General features: G+C 43.8%; 2 protein-coding genes across 2 annotated transcripts in view; one reads left to right on the forward strand and one right to left on the reverse strand.

Annotated features, from left to right (window-relative positions):
* Positions 1-20,230, forward strand: part of SH3BGRL (SH3 domain binding glutamate rich protein like) — a 63,508-nt gene extending 43,278 nt beyond the window's left edge. The window contains exons 3-4 of the mRNA XM_034781096.1: positions 7,028-7,108; positions 17,301-20,230. Coding sequence (XP_034636987.1) covers positions 7,028-7,108; positions 17,301-17,333 — 114 coding nt within the window. The 3' untranslated portion in view covers positions 17,334-20,230. The remainder of the gene's footprint in view (positions 1-7,027; positions 7,109-17,300) is intronic.
* Positions 20,231-24,308: 4,078 nt separating this feature from the next.
* SH3BGRL3 (SH3 domain binding glutamate rich protein like 3) lies at positions 24,309-27,951 on the reverse strand. Its single transcript, XM_034782658.1, has 3 exons — positions 27,703-27,951; positions 26,547-26,714; positions 24,309-25,423 (listed from the first exon to the last, which is right to left on the reverse strand). The coding sequence occupies exons 1-3, from the start codon at positions 27,748-27,750 to the stop codon at positions 25,322-25,324; spliced, it is 318 nt and encodes a 105-aa protein (XP_034638549.1). The 5' UTR covers positions 27,751-27,951; the 3' UTR covers positions 24,309-25,321.
* Positions 27,952-27,975: the final 24 nt, after the last annotated feature.

Below are 27,975 nucleotides of genomic sequence, written 5' to 3' on the forward strand. Positions count from 1 at the left end.
ACCCAGGTCTGAACCACGTTCCCGAACAGCTGTAGGCTTAATTGAAAACCGCTTAAGAAGTGTTCCTGTCTTTAACACTCAGATGCCCAACTCCCAATGGGGTCCAAACCCCAAATAAATCCGTTTTACCCTGTATAAAGCTTTTACAGGGTAAACTCATAAATTGTTCACCCTCTATAACACTGATAGAGAGGTATGCACAGCTGTTTGCCCCCCCCCCCAGGTATTAATACATACCCTGGGTTAATTAATAAGTAAAAAATGATTTTATTAAATACAGAAAGTAGGACTTAAGTGGTTCCAAGTAGTAACAGACAGAATAAAGTGAATTACCAAGCAAAATAAAATAAAACACACAAGTCTGAGCCTAGTACGTTAAGAAAACTGAATACAGATAAAACCTCACCCTCAGTGGTGTTCTAGTAAGCTTCCTTTTACAGACTAGTCTCCTTCTAGTCTGGGTCCAGCAATCACTCATATCCCCTTTAGTTACTATCCTTTGTTCTAGTTTCCTTAAGGTAGCCTCTCCACTCCCCAAGGATATCTTTTGAGCCAGCTGAAGACAAAATGGAGGGGTCTCCCGAGGGTTTAAATAGACTTTCTCTTGTGGGTGGATACCCTCTCCTCTCTCCTATGCAAAGTCCAGCTCCAAGATGGAGTTTTGGAGTCACATGGGTAAGTCACATGTCCATGCATGACTCGGAACTTACAGGTAGCAGCCATGGTTCACATGCTGCCTTGAACGTCATCAAGTAGACTTCTTATGTGGATTGGAGCCTTCCAAGATCCCTTAAGTGTTTCTCGATTTGGTACTTAACTTGCACATTTCTTTCTTAAGAAGCTGACCAAATGGTTTGCTAAGGCTATTTAGAAATCAAGCAAGTACACAGCCAATATTCATAACTTCGAACACAAAAATGAGACATGCATACAAATAGGATGAATAGATTCAGTAGATCATAACCTTTACATAGATATGTTACATGGTATATGTAGCATAAAACATATTCCTGTTATGTCATATATACATTCATAAGTATATTTCCATAAAGTCTTATGGGGTGCAATGTCACAGTTGGATACTGAGCAAAGGTTTTTTCAGGACACTGAGTCTGTCAGTGTCCTCTGCAAATGACCAGCTGAGCGTTCTGTTCTCTCTCTTCTGGTAAGTTGCCCATAGTTGAGGTTTGAATCTGCCACAGGAGCACAGCCATGCTGAGTCCAGTTTGGTCTTTAGCTGCCAGAACCTTGGAGAGAAGGACTGAAGAAAAGTGTGATATAGGTAGCTTAAAGAGAGCAAGAGTGAGCCTGAAACAACAAGGGAGAAGGCGTTACTGGCAACTACATGGATTGCTCTAGAAAAATATTAAGTAAAAAACAAAACGGCATCTCCAAGAGAATAGAAGGAGATTCTCCTCCAGGCTAGAATGAAATTAAAGCCCTCAGCCTCTCTTTAATTGCTAGTCGTCCTGAATAACTGGTGGCCTGGATCCTAAAACCTCAGGGATATCACAACATGGTCAGTTTATACTCATTTGTTCTCATGCCAATGTTGTCCTTTAGTTTAAATAAGCTCCTCTTCTTCCCTAGTGTTTACCCCCTTGATGTATTTGTAGAGAGCTGTTGTATTCTCTCTCAGCCTTCATTTTGCTGGGTCAAACAAGTCAAGCTCCCTGATCATCCTAGTAGCTTTCTTTGACCCTGTTCTACTTTGAATTCATCTTTCTTGAACATGGGTGACCAGATAGTTTTGTAGATAGTTTTCCAGATGAGGGCTTACCAGTGACCTGTGCAATGGCATTAATACTTGCCTATCACTACTGAAAATAGCTTGCCTGGTACATCCTAGGATTGCATCACATTGGTTCTTCATAGTCATCCTGTGGTCAACTAATATACCCAGGTCTTTCTCCTACTCGACCATTTCCAACTGATGAGCACCCAGCTTATATTAGAAGTTCTTATTAGTCCCTAAGTGCATGGCCTTGTACTTTGTACTATTAAATTTCATCCTATTTCTGTTACTCCAGCGTTCAAAGGTCTTCCTGTATAATATTCCGATCCTCCGCTGTGTTGACAACACCTCCCAACTTTTTGTCATCTGCAGATTTCATTAGCACACGTTTACTTTTTGTGCCATGATCATTCCTGAAAATATTAAATAAGATCAGTCTCAAGACTGATCCTTGAGGAACCCCAGTAGTACTACCTCCAGCCCGATAGAACTCTCTTCAAAACAACCCATTTTTGTTTCCCATTTACCCAATTACTTACTTTACAATTCTTGTACTAATCCCCAGCTTCACTAATGATTTCCCATATTAAATGCTTTACTGAAGTCCAGATAAATGAGATCTGCTGCATTTCTCTTATCTAAATGATTTAATGGATCAAGTGGCAGAGAGGCAGATTTTCCTAACCATCATACAGGAGATTTTTGGTACTCTAATCTATTGGTTTAGAGTATGGTTCCCATAGGTTCTAATCCTGCCAGGTGATGAGATCCCCAACTTCCATTGACGTTAATGGGAGATGAAGCTACTTGCTCAGGCCCTAATAGGCTAAGATAGATGTCATTTCTTTTTATGTGTAAAGAATCATCAGCTGGAGGAGGAATGCCAAGAGAGCAGCACTCTGTTGCTGCAAAAATTCTCATGAGTGATGATTCTACTTGGCAGTTATTAGGAAAGATGCCATCAGCTTGGAAAGCTGGATCCAAATCACAGGAATTCAGCTTGCAGGAACTTAAATTATACATGGACCCCCACCTTTATATTTTTATCAGTTCCACTGTAAACATGAATTGGTACCAGCTTGTTTTACCTGGGGATGCATGTTCTGTGTGTACACGTGTAACCTGCTCAGCAGAGAGAATCACAGAATATCAGGGTTGGAAGGAACCTCAGGAGGTCATCCAGTCCAACCCCCTGCTCAAAGCAGGACCAATCCCCAACTAAATCATCCCAGCCAGGACTTTGTCAAACCTGACTTAATTATTTTTGTTGCCCTCCGCTGTACTCTTTCCAATTTTTCCACATCCTTCTTGTAGTGTGGGGCCCAAAACTGGACACAGTACTCCAGATGAGGCCTCACCAATGTCGAATAGAGGGGAATGATCATGTCCCTCAATCTGCTGGCAATGCTCCTACTTATACAGCCCAAAATGCTATTAGCCTTCAAGGGCACACTGTCAACTCGTATCCAGCTTCTCGTCCACTGTAACCCCTAGGTCCTTTTTTGCAGAACTGCTGCCTAGCCATTCGGTCCCTAGTCTGTAGCAGTGCATGGGCTTCTTCCGTCCTAACTGCAGGACTCTGCACTTGTCCTTGTTGAACCTAATCAGATTTCTTTTGGCCCAATCCTCTAATTTGTCTAGGTCCCTCTGAATGCTATCCCTACCCTCCAGGATATCTACCACTCCTCCCAGTATAGTGTCATCTGCAAACTTGCTGAGGGTGCAATCCATGCCATCCTCCAGATCATTAATGAAGATATTGAACAAAACCGGCCCCAGGACCGACCCTTGGGGCACTCCTCTTGATACCGGCTGCCAAGTAGACATGGAGCCATTGATCACTACCCCCGTTGAGCCTGACGATCTAGCCAGATTTCTATTCACCTTATGGTCTATTCATCAGCCCATACTACTTAAACTTGCTGGCAAGAATACTGTGGGAGACCGTATCAAAAGCTTTGCTAAAGTAAAGGAATAACACATCCTCTGCTTTCCCTCATCCACAGAGCCGGTATCTTGTCATAGAAGGCAATTAGGTTAGTCAGGCATGACTTGCCCTTGGTGAATCCATGCTAATTGTTCCTGATCACTTTCCTCTCCTCTAAGTGCTTCAGAATTGATTCCTTGAGGACCTGCTCCATGATTTTTCTAGGGACTGAGATGAGGCTGACTGGCCTGTAGTTCCCTGGATTCTCCCCCTTCCCTTTTTTAAAGATGGGCACTCCGTTAGCCTTTTTCTAGTCATCCGGGAGCTCCCCGGATCACCATGAGTTTTCAAAGATAATGGCCAATGGCTCTGCAATCATATCTGCCAACTCCTTTAGCACCCTCGGATGCAGTGCATCCGGCCCCATGGACTTGTGCTCGTCCAGCTTTTCTAAATAGTCCTGAACCACTTCTTTCTCCACAGGAGGTCACCTCCTCCCCATGCTGTGCTGCCCAGTGCAGTAGTCTGGGAGCTGACCTTGTTTGTGAAGACAAAGGCAAAAAAAAAGAATCGAGTACATTAGCTTTTTCCACATCTTCTGTCACTAGGTTGCCTCCCTCGTTCAGTAAGAGGCCCACACTTTTTCCTTGACTTTCTTCTTGTTGCTAACATACCTGAAGAAACCTTTCTTGTTACTCTTAACATCCCTTGCTAGCTACAACTCCAAATGTGATTTGGGCTTCCTGATTTCACTCCTGCCTGCCTGAACAATATTTTTATACACCTCCCTGGCCATTTGTCCAATCTTCCACTTCTTGTAAGCTGCTTTTTTGTGTTTAAGATCAGCAAGGATTTCACTGTTTAGTAAATATGGCAGACGACCAGCTTGGCTATTCTTACTACACATCGGAATGGTTTGTTCCTGCAACCTCAATAAGGAGTCTTTAAAATACAGCCAGCTCTCCTGGACTCCTTTCCCCCTCATGTTGTTCTCTCAGGGGATCCTGCTCATCAGTTCCCTGAGGGAGTCAAGTCTGCTTTTCTGAAGTCCAGGGTCCGTATTCTGCTGCTCTCCTTTCTTCCTTGTGTCAGGATCCTGAACTCGACCATCTCATGGTCACTGCCTCCCAGGTTCCCATCCACTTTTGCTTCCCCTACTAATTCTTCCCGGTTTGTAAGCAGCAGGTCAGGAAGAGCTCTGCCCCTAGTTGGTTCCTCCAGCACTTGCACCAGGACATTGTCCCCTACACTTTCCAAAAACTTCCTGGATTGTCTGTGCACCGCTGAATTGCTCTCCCAGCAGATATCAGGGTGACTGAAGTCTCCCATGAGAACCAGGGCTTGTGATCTAGTCACTTCTGTTAGTTGCCAGAAGAAAGCCTCGTCTGCCTCATCCCCCCCTGGTCTGGTGGTCTATAGCAGACTCCCACCACGACATCACCCTTGTTGTTCACACTTCTAAACTGTGACTATAAACTCTATGCATCAATAACTTGCCATGCAAGGGTCACCCTCTTCTGTAGCTGACAGGGTTGCTTTCCTAGTAGTTGTGCTAGGAATCAGGTTGCTGGACCATACAGAAGCAGGACACTCAAAACACTTGTTATCAAATGACTCCAGTGTGCATTAGCCTAAGGGCTTCAGGGAGGATTTAACAAATCTGTACACATTGTTTAAAAAACTAAAACCTGAAAGTTACACGTTCAAATTTAACAACAATTGAACATCTCCGATCTCCAGTTCACACAAACTGGCAGTTCCTTGTTTTGCCCTCTCTTCCCAACTGCCACAGAGTCTCACGGGATATTGCTCCTGACCACAGCATTCCCCTGCAGATTCCAGTCTACAGCATTCTGATTCAGCTAATTTCTCATGCTTCTGCCTGTAGATGGAGGAGCGTGTGAAACAGCCTGCCCTCAATGGCAGCTTGCTCACTAACTTCAACCCACAACTCAGCCTTCTCCGTATTACTGGCATTCCTCAGCTAGATGGTTCGCCAGGATTCTTGCATCAGAAGCATGCCCATCAGACGCAGAGAAAACCAGTGTTACAGCTTCAGTGAAAAGGGGGAGAAAGGGTAGGAAAAAAGCCTACATTAGGTCTGTAATGTGACTTTGGAAATCGGAGCTAGGGATGTGTGTGGTAATCGAAATGACGGGTGGCTTATGCAAGTCTCCTAAGCGTGATTAGCCAGTGTTTCGCAACTGTTTGTCAAAACCAGTTTCATTGTGTAGCTCTTTCCACACTTATCAGAGCCATGAGCATAGAGTCTCTGTGCTCAGGGCAGACTTGCATTCTCTGTGTTAGAAAATATACAGAAAGCAGGGTGTGTGTGGTGGTGGTTTCTCCCTCATTCTCCACCTCCCCTTTTCTCCCGAGAAGTGGCTGTGTATGTTAGTGTTGCAGTTCTGTAACTTTAATTGAGCACCAAACATTATGAGGCAGAGACCTCTAGTGTTTACTGGGCTAGTGCATTAACTGAGCTTACCTCAAAGCAGTGTGCAAAGGCAGATGTTGGCCTTTGGAGTGAGGAGAACCACTTGCTTTTGTGCATTCACATACACAAAAGCATTGAAAACAATGCCAGTGTAATGGCAAGGCTGTGACTTGAGGATTAGTAACATGAAGAAGTGTGTTTTTAGCTTTTCATTTTCAGATAATAGGTTTGAATCTGACTGAGATTAGTAGCAACACTTTGACATCTCCCGTGATGAAGCAAGTTACGGGGCTCAGCTCTGTCCTTGTGGAGAGGCGTCCATGCCACAGCATTTGCTGCCTCCATCTGGCGCAATTATCAACAGTAACAGCAGAGACCAAGGACTGAATTGCCATGAATGTGGTGCTTCCCAGCAGGGCCAGCTCCAGGCACCAGCTTACCAAGCAGGTGCTTGGGGCCGCCACTTCGGAGAGGGGCGGCACATCCAGCTGTTTGGTGGCAATTCGGCGGAGGGTCCCTCACTCCTGCTCGGAGCGAAGGACCTCCCGCCGAATTGCCGCCGTAGATTGCGATCGCGGCTTTTTTTTGTTTTGTTTTGTTTGGCTGGTTGGGCTGGCCAAAACCCTGGAGCCGGCCCTGCTTCCCAGTCAAAGTCGAGGCATACTGGTGAAGCTGTCACTGCTTGTGGTTTACCTGTTGCCATCCTGGCCCCTTTCTCAAGTACTAAAATTTAAATTTACGGATACCAGAATTAGTGCTAGAAATATGAATTGACCTCTGAATTGTGCTTTAGGCCACATAAGTCCTGAAAAGTTTTAGTTTGCTCAGTGTGGGCTTTGGGAGAGGTGTATCGAACTAATACTTTATTATTTTTGGATGGCTCATAATCTCTCTCTCTCTTTCTCCCCCCCTACCCCCTTCCATGAAGGATTATGAAGCTTTCTTCGAAGCTAGAGAGAATAATGCAGTGTATGCTTTTTTAGGCTTGACTGCTCCTCCTGGTTCAAAGGTAGGTGGTATTCTGTATTGTTTCAGACTAACATATACAACTTGTATTTACACTCTTGTAACAGGGTGGCTGACCCTGTTTATAGGTTAGAGGCCCCGGGGGGAGGGAGGGGCGGGGGCAGCAAATCCTAGTTACTAGGTCTGTTGATTAATCAGTTAACTCACACAATTAACTCAAAGAAATTAATCGCAATTAAAAAAATTAATCATGATTAATCACAGTTTAATCGCGCTGTTAAACAATAGAATCACAGTTTTAATATTTAAATATTTTGGGATTTTTTTGGATGTTTGATGTTTATGTTTTCAAATATATTGACTTCAGTTACAACACAAAATACAAAATGTACAGTGCTCACTGTATATTATTTTTATTACAAATATTTGCACTGTAAAAATGATAAACAAAAGAAATAGTATTTTTCAATTTACCTAATACAAGTACTGTAGTGCCATTGCTTTTATCGTGGAAGTGCAACCTACAAATGTAGATTATTTTTTGATTTATAATTGCATTCAAAAACAAAACAATGTAAAACTTTTAGACCCTAGAAGTCCACTCAGTCCTACTTCTTGTTCAGCCAACAGCCAAGACAAACAAGTTTGTTTACATTTATGGGAGATAATGCTTTCCTCTTCTTATTTACAATGTCACCAGTAAGTGAGAACAGGCATTTGCATGGGACTTTTGTAGTTGGCATTGCAAGGTATTTACATGCCAGATATGCTAAACAGTCATATACCCATTCATGCTTCGGCCACCATTCCAGAGGACATGCTTCCATGCTGATGACGCTCATTAAAAAAATAATGCGTTAATTACATTTGTGACTGAACTCCTTGGGGGAGAATTCTGTGTCACCTTGTGGCGGGGTGACGACTCACCGGCACGGTGCTTCCTGCTGGTCGTCTAGGGAATTAGCTCTTCCCAGCCCGGAGTGCCCTCTGCAGGCCGGTGTCCCACCTGCCGCTGGCCCCATGTCCCTCCCAGCCCCTCTGTCAGGGTCCTGCCCCCAGCAGTAACCCGCAATTTGGGTCTCCCCACCCCAGGGAACCCCCAACTTCCTATCCCCATCTTGCCTCAGTGGCTACTGCCAGTCATTATCTAGCCTCCGCTTCCTGGGGCAGACTGCAGTCTATAAACCACTCATCATTGCCAAGGGGGGTTGGACCAGCTGTCTCTCTCTATATCTGGACTGCCCCTCTGCAGCCCCAGTACCTTTGTGGGCCCTTAACTCGGCCTGCAGCCTGGGGCTTTGCTAGGCTGGAACTCCCCCGCTCCCTCTGCCCTTCCCCAGCATTGCTCCATCCTAGGTACCCTCCTCAGCTTCCCAGGCAGCCACGTCCTTCTCTCATTGAAGCTAGAGAGAGAGTCTTTTTCTGGCCCACAGCCCTCTTATAAGGGCCAGCTGGGCCCCGATTGCACTGGCTATAGCTGTGGCTGCTTTCCCAATCAGCCTAGCTTCTCCGCCACAGCTAGGGTGACCAGACGTCCCGATTTTATCGGGACTGTCCCGATATTTACTTGTTTGTCCCGCGTCCCGACCGATGTTTGCCCTCCACTCTGGCTCGCGCCCCCCTCCCCGCCCCGACTCTGCCCCCTCCTTCCCCGATTGGATAGCTCCCGTGGCCCCGCCTCTTCCCCACGCACACCGCTTGCGCGCTGATCAGCTGTATGGCGGCAGCGCAAGCGCTGGAGGGAGGCCGGACACCAGCGTGTGTGGCGCGGCCGCCATGAAGATTAAGAGAGTGGTGCGGTGCAGCAGCTGCGCCTGGAGGCCAGCGGAGGAGGGATGTGTGGAGGGGGGATGGAAGGAGGGGGGGTCAGGCAGTTGCTCCGAGTCTGCGCCTCTCTTTTGGTGCGGCGGCTGTGGGGGGTCTGGGGTGCGGGCGCTGTAACCCGAAACCTTCCGCCCGTGAGTGGAGCGGAGGCGGCGGGGGAAGAAGGAAGCGGCTCAGCTCGGCAGTCCCACACACACCAAGGGGGGAGCGCTCCCCCCAAGCGTTTATTCACTGGAGCTTATGGCAGCTACAGGGTGGGGAAGGGGGGGTCTGTGCCTCCTTTGCGGGGCTCTCTCGGCCCCGGGTGGGTTCTCGCTGCCCCCTGCTCCTGCGGCCTTCCTGACCCCACCCCCCGGGACTTTGCCTCCTGCACCAGCCTTTGAGTGCAGAGGCGGGACAAGCCCGTGCCGGGAGGGAGGCTGGTTTTTAGGGCAGAGGAGCAGCCGAGCGCTGCATCTCTGATTGCAGAGCCGGGGGGCAGCCAGCGGCTCCAGAGGGCGGGGGCGGGGCTCTGGCAGCTTTTTTTTTTTTTTTTGCCCCCCCCCCCCCCCCCTCCCCGGCGTCCCGATATTTCATCTTTGGTATCTGGTCACCCTAGCCACAGCCCTCTCCAGGGCTGCTTTAACCCCTTCAGGGCCGGAACAGGGTGACAACCCCGCTACACCCCTGCTCTGTTTTACCCATATTCTGCCATATATTTCACGTTCTAGCAGTCTCGGGTGATGACCCAGCATATTTGTTTTAAGAACACTTCCACTGCCGATTTGACAAAAGAAGGTACCAATGTGAGACTTCTAATGATAGATACAGCATTTGACCCAAGGTTTAAGAATCTGAAGTGCCTTCCAAAATCTGAGAGGGGCGAGGTGTGTAACATGCTTTTAGATGTCTTAAAAGAGCAACATTATGATGCGGAAACTACAGAACCTGAACCACCAAAAAAGAAAATCAATCTTTTGCTGGTGGCATCTAACTCAGATGATGAAAATGAACATGCATTGGTCTACCTTCTTTTGAATCGTTATCGAGCAGAACCCATTATAGCATGGATGCGTGTCCTCTGGAAAGGTGGTTGAAGCATGAAGGGACGTCTGAATCTTTAGCGCATCTAGCATTAGGGTGACTAGACGTCCCGATTTTTACTTGTTTGTCCCACGTCCCAACCAATGTTTGGTCGAGACACTGGACAAAGAAGCAATTTTTGCCCTCCGCTCTGGCTCTCCCCCCCCCCCGCCCCACCTCCGCTCCCTCCTTCCCCCATTGGATAGCTCCCCAAATCCCCACCCTGGCCCCGCCTCTTCCCCACACACGCCGCTTGCGCGCCGATCAGCTGTATAGCAACGGCACAAGCGCTGGAGGGAGGCCAGACACCGGCGTGTGTGGCACGGCCGCCATGAAGATTAAGATAGGGTTACCATATTTAAACAATCAAAAAAGAGGACGGGAGGAGCCCCACCCCTGTCCTGCCCTAGCCCTGCCCCTTCCACTCCCTCCCACTTCCTGCCCCCTCAGAACCCCACGCCTTGTCCCCTGACTGCCCCCTCCTGAGACCTTCCCCACATCCTAACTGGCCCCCTAGGACTCTACCCCCTACCTGTCCCCTGACTGCCCCAACCCTTATCCACACCCCCACCCCCAGACAGACCCCTGGGACTCCCACGCCCCATCCAACCACTCCCCACCCCCTGACAGCCCCCCCCCCAAACTCCTGACCCATCCAACCCTCCCCCTGCTCCCTGTCTCTTGACTACCCCCCCCAGAACCTCCCTGCCGCTTCTCTGACCCCCGGCCCCCTTACTGTGCTGCAGAGAAGCGCGCTCGGCAGTGGGGGAGGGGAGCAGGGTTGGAGCTCCAGACTGCCGGAGGCCGAGGCGAGGGCCGGTGATCTGTGAATGGGGGGGGGAGGGAGGGAGAGGAGGGGAGTGGTGTCAAGTTGCAGGAGAGAGGAGGGGGGAAGTGGAGGAAGGGCTTTGGCTGCCGGAGCCCCGTGCGAGTGACACCATCCGGCCAGCTGCCCTGTAAGCCCCGCACACTCTGCATGAGGGGGGGAAGTCCGGACATTGACAAATTCCCCCCGGATGCTATTTTTAACTGAAAAAAGCCGGACATGTCCGGGGGAATCCGGACGGATGGTAACCCTAATTAAGAAGGTGGTGCGGTGCAGCAGCTGCGCATGGAGGCCAGCGGAGGAGGGATGTGTGGAGGGGGGATGGAGGGAGGAGGGTCGGGCAGTTGCTCCGAGTCCTCGCCTCTCTCTTGGCGGGGCGGCTCTGGGGGGTCCGGGGTGCGGGCGCTGTAACCTGAAACCTCCTGCCCGTGAGTGGAGCGGAGGCGGCGGGGGAAGAAGGAAGTGGCTCGGCAGTCCCACACACACCAAGGGGGAGCGCTCCGGTTTGTTCACTGGAGTTTATGGCAGCTACGGGGAGGGAAGGGTGGGTCTGTGCCTCCTTTGCAGTGCTCTCCCGTCTCCAGGTGGGTTCTCGCTGCCCCATGCTCCTGCGGGCTTCACGGCCCCACCCCCCGGGACTTTGCCTCCTGCACCAGCCTTTGTGTGCGGAGGAGGGACAAGCCCGTGCCGGGAGGGAGGCTGGCTTTTAGGGCAGAGGAGCAGCCAAGTGCTGCATCTCTGATGCAGAGCTGGGGGCCCAGCCAGCGGCTGCAGAGTGTTGCCCGGGGGGGCGCTCTGGCAGCTTTTTTTTTGCTCCGCCCCTTGGCATCCCCATATTTCATCTTTGGCATCTGGTCACCCTATCTGGCATGTAAATATCTTGTGACGCTGGCTACGACCGTGCCATGCGAATGTCTGTTCTCACTTTCAGGTGACGTAAACAAGAAGGGGGCAGGATTATCTCCTTAAATGTAAACAAACTTGTTTATCTGAGCGATTGACTGAACAAGTAGTAGGACTGAGTGGACTTGTAGGCTCTAAAGTTTTACATTTTTACTTTTGAATGCAGGTTTTTTGTACCTAATTCTACATTTTTAAGTTCGACTTTCATGATAAAGAGATTTGACTACAGTACTTGTAATGGGGGAATTGAAAAATACTATTTTTTTTGGTTTTTTTACATTGCAAATATTTGTAATAAAAAATAAATAGAAAGTGAGCACTGTACATTTTGTATTCTGTTGTAAGTGAAATCAATATATTTGAAAATGTAGAAAACATCCAAAAATATTTAATTAAATGGTGGTATTATTGTTTAACAGCATGATTAGTCGTTTATTTGCACAATTAATCGTGATTAATTTTTTTAATCACTTGACAGCCCTACTAATTACTAAATAGGCATACTTCAGAAGGGATGAGATGATTCCCTTGTAAAGTGCAGCAGGACACTGCAGGGAGTGGGGAGTGTTTGAGGAGGCAGAACTGAAGGAAGCTATGGCGGAGGAAATGCAATGAGCCAGAAGCTCTTGCAGGAAACCCTTTGCTAGTGGGGAAAAGTTTGGGCCTGGAAGTCAGAGGGCTAGGGAGAGCAGACGCCAGAGAAGTATGGGGAGTTGCCCCAGCAATGAAGGATTGGGCGTGGCTTGCTAAAGCAGGAAAGTTCCAGAGACACCCGGGGAGTTTTGAGACAGTACCTAAGAGAGGAGGTGCTGTACTTAGTTTAAGGCTATGGATAGATTTTTTTGTGTCTGTTTATTTTGAGTGTCATGCCCATGAAACCAGACCCTAAGGAGGGGTATTTTTGAACAGACAGAATCCTTTTGTGAGTCATTGAGGGGAAACTGAGGCAGACTACTTGTAGTGTGTAGCAACCTACAGGTCACAAAGGGGTGCTAGCAAAGCAGCAAGCCTGTTCATAGCTCTCTTGTCCTTCTCCAGTCACAACAGGTAATATCATGTTTTGTCTGTTAATGTGTTGTGGTTGCTGTGTGTATGTATTCCAGTGGATCTGACATTCACTTTCTAAAGAGTTTTGCTTTGAGCATGGGTGTCACTGCTCCATTTATTTGGAGGATGCAGCATTCACCAACCCCTCCCCTTGTTTCCCCCACCCCCCCACCCCTCTACCATGAGACCAGGATGATTCAGTGTGCAGACTTGTTACTGTAATAGTTGACATTGGTTTTGTACCTTCACGGTGGCCCCAATCCTGATTCCATTTAAGTTAATGGCAAAGCCCCTGTTGACTGAAATAGGAGCCTGCATTAGTATTTGATGTCTCCTGACTTTGGACAGTGTCTTCTGTACAGATCCATAGGCAAACACAATCCCTGCTCAGAGGAACTTCCATTCTAGTACATTTCACTAGAAATCCTGGGAAAAAGAAATTGAAAGAGAGGCCCCAAAAAAAAGAGAAATTCAAATAAACAAGACACTAAGATTTTGCAATGGAACATGTCTTGAATATGCTGCTCAGGTTTTTTGCAACCGATTTGCCATAGATAGATCTATCTTAGAATGTTCTTTTCTTCCACACCCTCCATTACCTGAAGCTGTGTCTTTTCTTTACCATTTATAAAGTGGGTTGCTGTAATACAGATCCACCAAACTGAATTCCTCTCTTGATTTTGATGCGATAGGACATGAATGCTTTATGCATTTTACTGGCTGTCATTAGGATCCCTGAGTCACTGTTAAGGTTTTCAGTACCAGCCTTTTTGTTCACATGGATAAACTTTATTTATTTAAGAATTAGGAGGCGACTTGAAACACTCCATTCTGCATACATTTCATCCAGACACCTGAGCTAAGATAGTCTGTGAGCCGTAAGTATTAACAGGTGCAGTTGCAGGTCGGGTTGAGGCTCAAAATTCTGGGGGCCAGATTAATCTTCTGAGGTAACTCCATTGATATCAATGGAGTTACACTAGTGATGAATATGGCCCATTCTTTCTGTGTCTCAGATCTACAAAGTTCAAGAGTAACAAAAGACAGTGGTACATGCCCATATTAATGTTTAATGGGGTCAAAAGGCCAATTGCACACAATGCAATACTTATTTTAATTCCATAGGGATATTTTAAATGCACCCATGTCAGGTTTTGAGAGCATCTGCAGAATATTGAACAGAATCTGTACAAATTGGACAAATGCACAAAAACTAGCCCCAATCACTCATACCTGCAATCACTTTTTGCTCACGCAAAAAAATCTCTGGGGGCAAATCCTAGCCCCAGCCTTCCAGGTATTGAGGTCCTTGCGTGCTGTGCAACCAGTGCATTTCTACTACGTAGGAGGGCCCAATTTACAGAGCAAAGACTTCGGCTTTGTGAGCGATGTCATTCACAGAGCTTTTGGGAGCAGGCCAGACCAGGAGCTGCTGCAGTAGTAGCTGTGGAGCAGCCCCACAGCTGTGGCAAGAGAATTCCTACCCACCCACATACACACCGTGTGCTCAGGATTCTCACCGCACACAGCCGGCCGACTTGGGCTCCGCACTCGGTGTTCCCCCAAAAGAGTTCAGTCAGACTGAAAGACAAAAGCATGCTGGGTCAGATTCTGTTCTGCTCCAGCCACGCAGCCCCACTGAAGTCAGTGAATTGTATATCTATCAATAGAAGCAGATTGCTCAATTGGAGTCTGATCCTGGAAGGTGCTGAGCATGCTCCCCTCCCACTGAAGTCAATGGGGTTCAGTGGGACGGGTGGGCACTGAGGGCTGGATCCTGTAAGGGGCTATCACTGATGTCCCATGTAGAAACATCACAGCTGACATAACCAACTTGATTAATTCTTTGACCGACACTTAATAACTGCAGTGAAGGAAAACACACTCTCCTGGTGGGCGCGGCCATTTGTCAGCCTGATTAAGGGTGACTGGAAGGAAAAGATCATTGTAAAAAAGAGAAACAGGTGCAGTAGCATTATTTATTTAATCCCTATATTGCCTTCTAAGTTTTAGGGGACCATTTAGTAAATGGGATATAACCCTATACTATGTGACTTGTACCCACAGAGATCTATTACTTTTGCTATCAGCTTAATTTCTGGCAAGTGTGCTCCCACTAAATGCTAGCAGATCAAACTGATTGGCTGTTAGTTAAAATGAGAAATTTACCTTAAAATGTTTGGATATCAGTGTATGGCAGATAAGGAAAACATCCTTGCAGCTGGAGGGACCATGCTTGGCTATATTATATAATAGCTATCTACATAATCCCTTTGAACAGTGTTATGTAAAATGGAAGGAGGTATCAGAGCAGCTGCGTACCACACATCTGGGAGAGAGGAGTTTTGACAGCACGCCCTCTGTGTTCCATGAGAGGTTCAGAGAATTTGTTTGACAGCAGTACAGAGGTGTTATGTCAAGTGAATAGCATTAGGAGCCAAGCCTCTACAACATTATTAGAGATACAAATAGCTATTTATTGAGCATCAATTGTTTGTTCAATGCTCTGCACACTTGGGGGGAAATACATGATCCTATAGATAACACTGGAATAAAGTAAATACAGACAGCTTGATACATTAATTGTCCAGGCTTCAAGGGATGCTGGTCTCTTCCATGCATGCATGGCTTGAGGAGTTAAAGCTTATGACTCATTGTTTTTTAAGGGCTGACAGTATGCTCAGTGAAAGGTGTCATGGGAGAAATTAGCTTTAAGGAAGGATTTGAAAGGGGAGAGTAGCAAGGGGCCCGATCCTCTGAAGATCTGAGCCCTTCGTAAAAATCTTGCAGCATTGGGTCTGAGAAAGGAGAGGAAGTTGATTGACCTTTGAGAGAAAGAGGGCAATGTGTTTACTATGGAGTGCACTTTGTGATGGGAAGGGTGTTCTGAGCTCCCTGCTCCCAAAGGCCTGGACTGTGGTGCCTTTCCCTCAGGCATAGCGGGCTGGCATCTGGCCAGAGGGAGCTACTAGAAGCTGACAAGAAGCACAACACCTTTCATCGGTTCCATGCTGCCGTGTGAGATACTGCTACTCTCTGGAAAACATGGGGCATCTTTTTCCTTCCCTGTCCTATTGCCCCTCTTTCCTCTCTGCTCCTTTCTCACCCTCCTTCTCTGCCACCTCCCCATTGAATAAACTTTGTGTGGATGCCTCCCATACCACCAAGTGATTGATGCTCTGCCATCAGAGCAGAGTACAGATTACAGGGAGTATAGGAGACCTGAATCAGTGGTGCAGAGCTACCCGCTGTTCCCACGCTCTTGAATTTAAAGGGAGTAAGATATGTTACACAGGCAAATGGCCAAAAAGCAACAACAACCAGAATCATCCACCAATTCTAAGATAACGGAAATATGCAGGGCACGTACTCCCCTTTGGCTGAGGTCATTCACGGTGCCTCTTTTCTTCTCCTTCACGTGAGGAGTTTTGTAAAAATTTTGCATAATTTCCCTTTTCTGAGTATCGATTTACTTATATTGCATATTTGTAAAACAGACATAACTGTTCACGCTCATGATGTAGTGCCAGAGTTTCAAAAGAGCTCTGCTCCCATGTAAGCACCAAAATAAATGGCCAGATTTTCAAAAAAGCTCAGCACATTGTGTGATGGTCTCTTCTTGAAATTTTGCCCATAAGTCCCACAGTGGAAGATCCTGAGTGCTGAGCTCTTGGCAATCTGGCCCTTAGTGTGAAGACACTTACAGTGGATCTAGTTAGCATTAAAATCGAATTAAATTTAATCTTCATTTTTATTAAGAAATGAGGACAATAGCAAAAGTGATTTTGAGAAAAGTAAGTCTCCTTTTGCTTTCCCTCCATTTTGTCAATCTATTCCCTTTCCTTCTGAAAACTGAAGACCAGAAGGTGTGGGGTATTTTTTTTAACCATTTCTTCTGAAAATTCTCATTACTAAGCAATTCTAGAGCTTAGTTGACATGTCAGTTACATTGTTTCTGTTATGACAAAGTTAATTAGCCACTTCACTGCATTATAGTATTAATTTAGATGGTAGATTAAATCTCTCCAAGAACCTGTTTTATATTTCCATAGTGAAATTGCTTCATGCTTTTTTATACAAAGTTCCCCCCTCCCCCATCTTATCTAGCAGTCATGCTTCAAAAAGTCTGTCATTCTCTAGGCTTTAACAATGGTTTAATCATTTTTTTTGTAGCCTAACATGAATAATGAAAGAAAATATTAAATCTGATCGTTTACTTTTAACACACTGTTTGGATAGCAAACATGACCTATCATGGTCTGGAAAACCTAGCAGCTAGTGGAGAGAACATGCATTCTTTGGTTACACCTGCAACTCCCATTTGAATTCAGTGGAAGTTGAGGATACTTAGCACTTTAGGGGAGTGGGCCCTTATCAATGTATGGCAGGACCTTGCCCCAGAGAAGTAAATGGGAGATCTTCATTTGACTTGAAGGCTCAGGGCGACTTGCTTTTTTGGCTATGTATCACTGGAATTTTTTTATCATGTAGTACAGATGTCCACTCGTAACAAAAAATATACAGATTGTTACCTTTGATAAAGTACTTATTAATCCTTATTTTATTATTTCAGGAAGCTGAAGCACTGGCGAAGCAGCAAGCATGAATTTCAACTGCCTTAAATGTTCTGTAAACGGAACTTCCACAGCTTTTTATAAAATAGAAAATTGTCTCTGCTTCAAGAAAAATAGATTTCATTTCTAACATTTTGATTGGTGCTTGCAGCATCCACGGTACATGAATATAAATTTGAACACGGTGAATATGGGAACATTAGGGTAGAGAGCATGGAAGACACTATTGCAAAGTTGGAAGCATAGGTAACTGAATCAATTAGAAATGATTGATTTAAAGTGGTTTAAACTATGTCTGGGCAATTGATCCATTTTTGTAAACTTAAAGAAAACCTATTTTAGTACTAATTATGCAGATAAACTTACACCTAAAGATCCAGCTATTTAAACATAGGAGAAAACGAGCAACAACATAAAACCTTATCAAATAACTCTAGTGCCTGAATTGCCTCAAATATTCTTGAACAATACAAAAATACAGTAACTTCTCAATGTCTTTTTAAATTGTGGCTTAAAATGAAATTCTAAATGTTGTGTAGCGTAGTAATCATTGTAATCGCTTATGGAAATTATGACATTTGTTCTTTTGTAGAGTGAAGATTTAAAATTGTATTGTAACACATTGTACAGATCTTAAAAAAAATTTTTGCTATGTATTTCTCATTTAAGCGACCAATGTGGGGGGGCCTTTTCCACAAAAAAGAGATTGAGCAGTGGATAACATTTCCATTGGCAAGTTCACCACATAGCTCTCTAACCATGACTTGATTACATGTTTGTGTGCTAGATTTAGTGCACTTCAATGAAATACAGTATGGACTAATTCCTAGGCAGTATCACAAATAAGCCAAAATGGCCAGAAATGGCATTTCCTTACATGTGTAAGAGCTAAAGCCTTTAGTGTAATATTCTACAAGGTCACATTGTTTATAGTTTTAGGCATTTGGTTGCATGTTCTAGAGGTTACTAGTTGCATATAGTAGTTTTTCATATGGGGATCTAAAAGTAAATGTTTGAGTTGTAACAAGTATTGTAATTGAGTGGAGGGGGGGGGGTTCTTTCAAGTTTTAAGTTGATTTGTATTGCCATGGAATTAGTGAATCCTATTAAAGAACAGCATTCTGTATCAGTGAATTCACCAAGTGCAATATTAACCCATTCCATGCCTTAGGTATACATCAGTTATTTGGCAAAGGGGAATTCACTTAGCCTGCATATTATGGCCATCCACTGGAAAATCATGAAGACTGATTTAAAATCCTAATCATAGGTGCACCTGATGTGGTAAGGAGTAGTTTTAAAATTTACATGTGTGATTTTTAAATATCTTGCACAGTATAAACCACTCTTACTTCCTGAATGCATTGACACCATAAATCCTGTAGTTGTGGGGGCATTCTACAAGCACAGCCCACAAATTTTATTTTCATCTGCTTTATAACATAGAAACAGGTGGTATAGATCAGTAAAAGACTTACAAAGGTTTTATGCCGCTTGCAAACTGTAGCATATCATGGCCATTCAGTTACTTATACTGATGCAATAAAAGTTATGTAGTGCTTTAAAATGCTTGCTGAGACATTTATAATTCTAAGATCCAAAATTAGTGACAGGATAGAAGTAAAGACTTAATTATACTCTACAACAGAATAATTAAATATTTTCCTCTTGCCAACATATTTCTTTTGGGCTCTGCATTTCCCCAGCTGCAAGAAGTGTCTTCATCAACAACAAAATAAGTAGCAGAGAAATGTTTTTCCTTGCACAGTTGAGAGCAGTTTGGCTCCCACACAGTGAATGGCAAAATCCCCATAGATTTCAGAATGAGCAGGACTGGGCCTGTAATGGTGTTTGGAACCTAGCTAGTTACATTAGCATTTAGTCCATGGTTTTTCTAATTTTGAGCCTGGGAATAGACATTTTGTAGTTTCTGCTTACAGATGCCTGACCCTTGTCCCTGTGTATATGAAAGTAGGACAGTTAAAAGTTGCCTAATCTTCAGGATGAACCCATAGCATATTTTGTGCTTTCTCTCTAGAAGGCTTACTATTAATTGCTGGGGAGGGGAGGAGACTATTATTGGGTTTTTTATTTTTGTTGTTTTAAATCAAGTGTCTGCCTTTCATGATTCAGCATGATTTAGTCTTTTTATATAAGATCTCTGGTATTATTGGCAGTATCTCTTCTATCCCTAGACCTACTAGATGCGTTTGAGGAAATGAATAAGAATATTGAAAGGGGTTTTGTGAAGAAAATGGAATTTGACATACAGGTTGCTATACTCCTGCTGATTCGCTGTGTTTCCTGTGTAAACAAAATGTGGCATTACTTTTTGTGAATTGCATCCATTATTTGAAGAAGCTATAACTGAAAATTATTGCCAAATTTTGTCAGCTCAGTGACACAAAACATTCTGAAACAAGGTCATCTCTATTTCTGATCTTTGAGAAAGTTGCCAAGTTTTAAGAAAGCAATGTCCATTTCCCCTTCCAGACCCTCTTCTTTGCCAGATGGTAACACTCAAACTGCATCTGCATTCCCCTGAGGAAGCAGTATGAAGACAGGGATTGGCTTATTTTTTCTGTTGTCTGGGGGAAAAAGCATGAACATAAACTGAAAAATATCTAAGTGGTCTGTTCTTGTTTTGGCCTGTATGTAGAACTCACAGTAGTATTAATGTAGATTTCATGCATGTGTTTAGGAGTGACAGAGGTGAGAATATACCTGTGTGGTGTTCTCAACATATTGGTTCTGTGGTTCACATTACTATGTTTTTAGGTCAAACATGGATGTTGCTTCTTAAGAAGAACTTGTTCATTTCTTCTTGCCCCTGTCTTTTTTTCTGTATAGAAGGTAAGGTGATGAGGCATCAAACTCTTTCTTAATAATTATTGATGTATCATTCCAATAAAATTGTTTTAGAATGTTTTTTCATTATATTAGTTTGATTTTTGTTGGGAGTTTTTGGCTTGGTATTTTCAGTGTTGGAAAGGATCCTCTTTGTTTAGCTTGCAAAGCAAATCTGAGTACATTCAACCAAAAGAGTTGCTTTAAAATTTCAGTATCTGTAGCAGCCACAAAATTAATGCAGTGAATACATTCCCCTTCCCTCCCCCCGATTACTATTAATTCATGTTAATAGTTTCGTGCCCTGTTGCTGGAATTAAGCTTATTAGTCTCATCGATGTATTCACACCACTTAAATGATCTGTGTTAGAAAATGTGTGTCAAATATAGTTTTTACCCCACATCTACACTCCCTCCTCAAACTGATGTTGAATCTAATTGATCTAGATCCCTGGTTCTCAACCGGGGGTACGCGTACCCCTCGAGGTACACAGATTTTCAAGGGGGTACATAAGCTCATGTAGATATATAGCCTGTTGTAAAACTTGGCAAATAAAAAGCACTAGCGAAGTCAGTACAAACTAAAATTTCATACAATGACTTGTTTATACTGCTCTGTATATTGAAATATAAGTACAATATTTACATTCCAATTGATTTATTAATTATATGGTAAAAGTGAGTGTGTCAGCAATGTTTCAGTAATAGTGTGCTGTTACACTTTTGTCTTTTTATGTCTGATTTTGTAAGCAAGTAGTTTTTAAGTGAGGTGAATCTTGGGACGTTATGCAAGACAAATGAGACTCCTGAAAGGGGTACAGTAGCCTGGAAAGGTTGAGCACCACTGATCTAGCGTGTATGGCTAAGTCAACCAGCTTCACCTTTTGTAGTAAAGCTTGTTAGACAACCTAGCCTGCTTTGCCACAGTGGATATTGAACTCGGTTGAACCTATCTATAAGGGTGGGACATGTTCATACTTGTTGCAGGAGGGACAGTGGGTCACATGTTTGATGTTACATTAAACTAAAACATAGTTCATTTTTGTAATGTGGCAATTGCTGCGGTGATACTAAGTAGGTGGGACAGAAATCTAACATTCATCTTTATTTACAGGTTCTGTATTTATATCAGCTCTGTAAGATAATAAAAAAATTTTGTCTTGGGGCCCAATCCTCCTATCTTTATACATGTGAAAGTCCTGTTGAGTTCAGTGGCAGTTTTGAGTTTGAATCTGACAAGATCAGGCTATATAGATGCAGCTTCAGAATGAAGTTCCCTGGTAAAAGAATCCTCCTTCAAGCAGATCAGGAAACAACATATTAAGGGCCTGGTCCTGCAATCCTTACTTATGTGAGTAACCCTGATTCATAAAAGAGAGCTAATAGGAGTCAGGATTTCCAGGATTGAGTCCTAACTCACTGCAGTTCTAATATCTGATCTGGCTGGTTGATTCAGTAGCCAAATAATAGCTCTCAGAGGGTCTATGTGCTTTGCATGTTCAGTTATTAAACCAGCTAGCAATCTTTCTACATGATGCTATAGAAGCACTAAACTGAATTCCCAACCATAAATTGTACTGTACATTGTCACGAGAATTCCAGACTCTATTCACGTGTTTTCAGTTGAACTATTATTTGTATGTGTGTGTTTAGGTTTTTAAAGAATGTTTTTGAATGAGGAAAGGGCATATTTACTTACCTATTTATAGGATGAACTTTTTTCTTGTTTCTAAAACAGAATAAAGCAGAATTGGGAGCAGTTATCACAGTTACTGTCATGTCTTTGAATAGTGTCTTAGTTCTGTTGTATCTTCCACTCTCACTTGCCATTATTTGGTATTTTAATAAGTGGTCCATAATGTCATTTAGGAAAAGTGTCTTTTGTGGTCTCTCATCACAAGGAATCCCATTTGCTTTTACCTTATATGTTTCACTTGTATAACACAGATTCATTTCATGTTTTGTTTACTGTTTTAAAAATTTAGTCTTAAAAGCAAAGAATATTGTTACTCAGAAATGCAAAGCTCTTCAATAAAAAATGAATTCCAAAAATCTGCAATAAAAACTGCATGTCTGCATTTAATGTTTACTTAACTTGCTGTTTCAGGTTACAGTGGTGTGCACTGTAATAATAAATTTTTACTATACACAGTTCTGTTCATTTTTTTTTATTTTTTCCATATTTTGTTGTTGAAGCATTTCAGTGTCATGTACTCATTACTCAGTTATTTGGAAATATACTGGGAACTGGAATGCCTCTGCAGTGTTTATTGCTAATTTAATCCATGTTTAACTTGGATGTAGAGGAGCCCTTGCTAGCAATTTATTAGGGATTATGAATTTTGTGGCTATGGTTTCACTGCAGAGTTAACTTGAGTTATCTACACTCAAGTTACTTCTCTCAAGTTAGTCTACTTTGAGTGAAAGTGGTCAGTCTGCAAAATAACAGTTGAGCTGCTGTGTCCACACTGGCGCTGCAGTCCCTCGGGTGTTGCACTAAGACTTCTGGGGGAATATCCCAGAGTCTTTCAGTAAACTGAGCTGGTCTATGAATACTTTCCCAGTGAAGTGTGGAAGAACTTGTCTGTCATTTCTGGGTACACTTGGGGTACAGTGGGAAAGCATTGGAGGACTAGTAGCACTCCAGTGGAAGCAGCCTGTATCCACACTACACAGTGGCTATGTTAGCAGCTGAGCAGTACTAACTTAAGCTTTAGACTACAATCCTCTTTATAACAGAAGACAGTTATCAGATTCCCCCATCACTCTTCTTTTCTCAAGATTTAACATGCCAAGGGTTTTTTTTAACTTTCCTCATAGGACAAGATTTCTAAACCTTTTATCATTTTTGTTACTCTGCTCCAGTTTCTAATTTGTCCACATCTTTCCTGAATTGGACACAGTACCCCCACTGAAGCCTCACCCATGCCAATTTTACAATTAAATTACCTCCTGTCGTACTTACAACACTCTTGTTTATACAGGGGGTAGCTATGTTAGTCTGTATCCACAAAAACAACAGGGAGTCTGGTGGCACCTTAAAGACTGACAGATTTATTTGGGTATAAGCTTTCGTGGGTAAAAAACCCATTTCTTCAGATGTATGGAGTGAAAATTACAGAAGCAGGCATTATTACACAGTATAATAATGCCTGCTTCTGTAATTTTCACTCCATGCATCTGAGGAAGTGGGTTTTTTACCCACGAAAGCTTATGCCCAAATAAATCTTAGTCTTTAAGATGCCACTGAACTCCCTGGTGTTTTTGTGGATACACCTCATGTTAGCCTTCTCTGCAACTGCATCATATTGACTCAATTGGTGATCCACTCTAGCTCCCAGATCCTTTTCAACAGTACTACCACCTAGTCAATTATTCCTAATTTTGTAGTTATGCGTTTGATTTTTTCCTTCCTAAGTGAAACACTGTGCACTTATCTTTATTGATTTCCATCTTCTTGATTTCAGATCAATTCTCCAATTTGTCAAGGACATTTTGGATTAGTTTTCTCGTCCAAAGTGCTTGCAACACCTCCCTGCTTGGTGTCATCCACAAATTTTATAAGCATACTTTCCACTCTACTATCCAAGACATTAATGAAAATATTGAACTGTACTGGACTTAGGACTGACCCACATGGGGTCACTGTAGATATGTCCTCCCAGTTTGACAGCAAGCCACTGATAACTACTCTTTGAGTACGGTCTTTCAACCAGCTGTGCACCCACCTTATAGTAATTTAATCTAGACCACATTTTCCTAGTTTGTTTGAGAATGTCATGTGGGATTGCGTCAAAAGCCTTACTAAAATCAAGATATATCATATCTACTGCTTTTCCCCTACCCCCATCCACTGGACTAATACCTCTGACAAAGAAGGAAATTAGGTTGGCTTGGCATGATTTGTTTGATAGCTTTTCCTTATAATTCATCATGCTGTTCCCTAATTTAAGGGAGACCTCCAAAGAGAGGGGAAAGTAGGTTTTACCATTTTTTGGCTTAAGATAAATATAGAGCGAGAAGTTTATTTTGTGTTTGTTTGTTTCAGCATTAGTACCCTGACACTCTGTGGATGAATGGACAACTATGAGGTTTGACATAAATACCAAAGAAATTAAATCTGATTAATTGAGAGGAGAAGTGATTTTTATTCAGGTTATTTAAAGCCTCTTTACCTAAAATACTTAATGGAAAGGCTCTTCATAAGGATTCAACACCATGCCTGTTAAATTCCACTACAGCTGGCTCTGCATTTGTGGCCTCATGCCCACACCCCTTTCAAGTTTGAGATAAAGTCACAGGTTTGGTTCTGCTGTGATCCACAAAGCTCCTGACAAACCCAGCTGGCACTTAAACTCACTGCACTACAGAGTCATTCTCTCTCTCTCTGGTTCAATGACTGTTCCACTCTGGATATGTACTTAAATAGGCACTGGACCAGAGAGCAAGTGCGGGAGGAGAGAATGACCTTGTGGTTTAGTGGTTAGGGCACATACATGGGAGGTAGGAGACCCCAGCTCCAGTCCCCCTGCTCCAATCACTCATCATCTATCCACAGTGGAACAGCTTCAACGAGTGAGACTAATGTTTTCCAAGAAAGGGAATATCTAGAATATGAAAGTAATTCTAGGTGTCGTAATAGTAGGATGCAGTATTGTCCCATGGTGGAAGAAAGATGATATGAGGTAGTACTACCAATAGAAAAGAATTGCAGTTAAACCAAAAACAATTATTACTATACTCATTACCTTTTATTGAATGTCCCACATAAATAAAACTGCTCAATGAATATAACAATATAATCTTTCTACGTATGCTGTATTAGAAAAAAAGATCGCCTCATGCCAAAGGTCTAAAGAAGATATGTATGAACTACTTTGTTTAATAAAAGACCCCTGAGAAACATGGAAAACAATGTAAGTTGGCTTTCAGAACAAAAGAGGTTTAGAAGCCTTTAGGACATCTATCTTCTAGTTTGGTTGAAAAACTGCTTTTGAATGGTACAATGTGTAGTCTATCAAAGAAGACCTGAATCTACTATATTTTAATATTAAAACACAAAAATACATAAGATTTATTTACCCTGAATAATGAACAAAACAATTAAGAAATAAATATATTTAGTAGATTTGGTTCCTAAAGAATTGTTGGAGTTCAGATCTGGATACACCAGTTAGACAGTAATTTCCTCTCTTGCAGGCTTGTCTATTGATGCCATCTTCAGAAACTTCCAAACTTCTTCATTTTCAGTTGCTTCATATAACATCTCAAAGTCCTAAAAGAAATGCAAATATATGTGCTAATGGCATTAAATTCCAATTCTGTTTTTGTAAAACCTGATATGTATGTGAACTTTCCCAGTAGTAACACCTGCACACACTGGCAAGATTGTTTTTGTCTTGCTCAAACAACATTCTAACATATTCCAATTCATAACTGTGATATGAAGATTTCAAAAAGTGTGACCATCTGCATTTAGTGCACACACAAATACCTAATGCCAAATCCATGGTCAGTAAATACTAGCCACCTCCTTATTCCCAACAAATTACAAGATAACTTGAAGGAAATGGACCTTCAATTAACAGTGCCATGTCCATGATAAAAGCCTACCGCATAAAAAAGCATATTACAATTTGTTTTGTATAACATCTTTCATACAGCAGTATTGCTAAATACTTCAGGCCAAGTCTTTCCTCTGTTACAGCTGTGTAACTCCCGATGAACAGAGTTGGAGTTTCACCCACCTAAATAAGGGTAGAACTTAGTTTCTATGGCTTAATCTTGTTTCTGATTGTACAAGAAGGAAAAGCATGCAGAGAGCCACTAAGGCCTTGTCTACATTGGAATTTAGTCATTGATATAGATTCACTGATAACGAACCTCTAGTGAGATTTACACTGCGGAAACTTACCCTGTCTGAAACTCGGTAAAAAGTATTTGCAGAAATCATCTACACTGGTGTTTTGCATCAGTGCAGCCACACTGGTGCCTATCCCACTGTAGACCAGACCCAGAGCTAGCACAAGCAACCTTGTATGTGATGTAACTGGCCAGAAACAAGCCCAATTAATATTCTGAGGCATGCAGTATGGCTTAAGGGATTTGGTTTGCTGAAAAATGACATGGCTAGCAACTCCTGCAGAACTCCTTGTGAACAAGGTGCTCTCAGTAGTATCTGTGCTGCCATTCACTGTGCTCACTGGAGGAGGCAGTATTCAATCCCTAAAATGCATGGTCATAAAAGTTTGTCTTTTTAAAATACTGTTATTGTATTTATCTGATAGCTGAAGTGAGTTAGCATGCAAAAGTTATTCAAGGCATGCAAAATTCTCCACAAACATACTTATTGTATACCTTATTGTTTAAAAACAAAATCTAGATTTTTTTTTTCTTACTCCGCAGTAGTCATCACCATTGAATATCTGAGGAGGTACTGCATTAGGATTACCAGCCTTTGCCCTCATCTCTTGAAGCAGATGTTCACTGATGGATACATCTATTAACTCATACTTTGTTTTGTTAATGTCCAAAATTCGAGTAACTTCTGCCTGTTTCTGCTTCACCTAGATAAAAAAGACAAATTTTAAAAACAGGCTATTATTCCTGTTAACGGCCCCATTTATTTTAATTTTTTTTTAAATAACCCCCTCACACTGAAATATTCTACCTAAATAGCTAATCAAAAATAAATTAGGAAAGCTCATGTGCAGTATATATTGCTCAGATTTTTCCCTTTTAAGTTGTTTTATTCAGACTGGAACTTGGCACGCATTCTCTCAGCCAGCGAAAGATTTGTATTCAAATATTTTTAACAAAATTAGTTGAATATTTTCAGGTTTCAAGAATCATTTAAGAACCTTATGGGGGTCAGAGATCCCATCTCTTCATGGTGGGTGGGTGGTGAGGGTGCAACCTTTGTAGGTGGGAGGATCCTATTTCACTGCTCACCAGGTGGGGGTGGGGGAAAGACATGTTCAAGTTGGGTGGGAGGTTAGGATGGTGCTGCCTTATGTGGGTGCTGGAGCCATGCTTGATGCTAGCAGTGACTATGAAGTTGGAAGGAGGACCCCTCTTGGTTGTGGTGGGTGGATGGTAAAGTACCTCTTGGTGCTGGTGGGTGGGTGGAGGTGCAGCCTCTCATGTGGAACTGGGACCTTTCTTGGTGGTGGAGGTTTAGCCCCATGTGGGTGGAACTCAGGTCCCTCTTGGTACTGGGGGTGCAGGCCCAAGGGGGAGGTGCTGGGCCCCAGGGTGTTGGGGAAGGGTGCTGAAAACCCGTGGGGGTGGCGCTGAGCCCTAGGGTTCTGTGAGGGGGTGCAGCCCCATGGTGGGGTGCTGGGTCCCGGGGTGATGGGTCCCAGGTTGATGGTGGGGGGAGGGGGGTGCAGGCCCATGGTGGGGTGCTGGGTCCCGGGGTGATGGTGGGGCGCTGGAAGGTGCAGCCCTATGGTGGGGCGCTGGGTCCCGGGGTGATGGGGAGGGGAGGGGGGCGCTGGGCCCCTGGGAGCTGGAGGAAGATGCGGCGGGGGAGGGGGGGCTTGCCTCGCTCACCTGCCTGGATCCGGTGACGCTGGTGTAATAGACCCTAATGGTCCCCATGGTGAGCGGGCCGAGCCGCTCCCTCCCCGCCCGGCCCCTCCTCACTCACAGGCCGTCCGCCAGACGCCGTTGCTAAGGCAACGAACTGCCAACCGACTCGGAAGGGCCAGGTTCGTTTCTTGCTTTTGATTGGCCGATCCGGACTGTCAGTGAAAGTCAGCCCCGCCCCTCAGCTTCTGGCCTGCTGCTCAGAGCTGCGGGCTGGCGGTAGGATCGCGGAAGAAT

The sequence above is a fragment of the Trachemys scripta genome, chromosome 9, assembly GCF_013100865.1.
Source record: "Trachemys scripta elegans isolate TJP31775 chromosome 9, CAS_Tse_1.0, whole genome shotgun sequence".
NCBI lineage: Eukaryota > Metazoa > Chordata > Testudines > Emydidae > Trachemys > Trachemys scripta.

Bases quoted from the DNA above. Each gene is read 5' to 3' on its own strand.
- SH3BGRL3 (XM_034782658.1), bottom strand. From the start codon at position 27,750: ATGGGGACCATTAGGGTCTATTACACCAGCGTCACCGGATCCAGGCAG. The intron at 26,715-27,702 runs GTGAGCGAGGCA...TTTTTTATCTAG, and splicing joins GCGTCACCGGATCCAGGCAG to GTGAAGCAGAAACAGGCAGA. The intron at 25,424-26,546 runs GTAAGAAAAAAA...CATTTCTTTTAG, and splicing joins ATGGTGATGACTACTGCGGA to GACTTTGAGATGTTATATGA.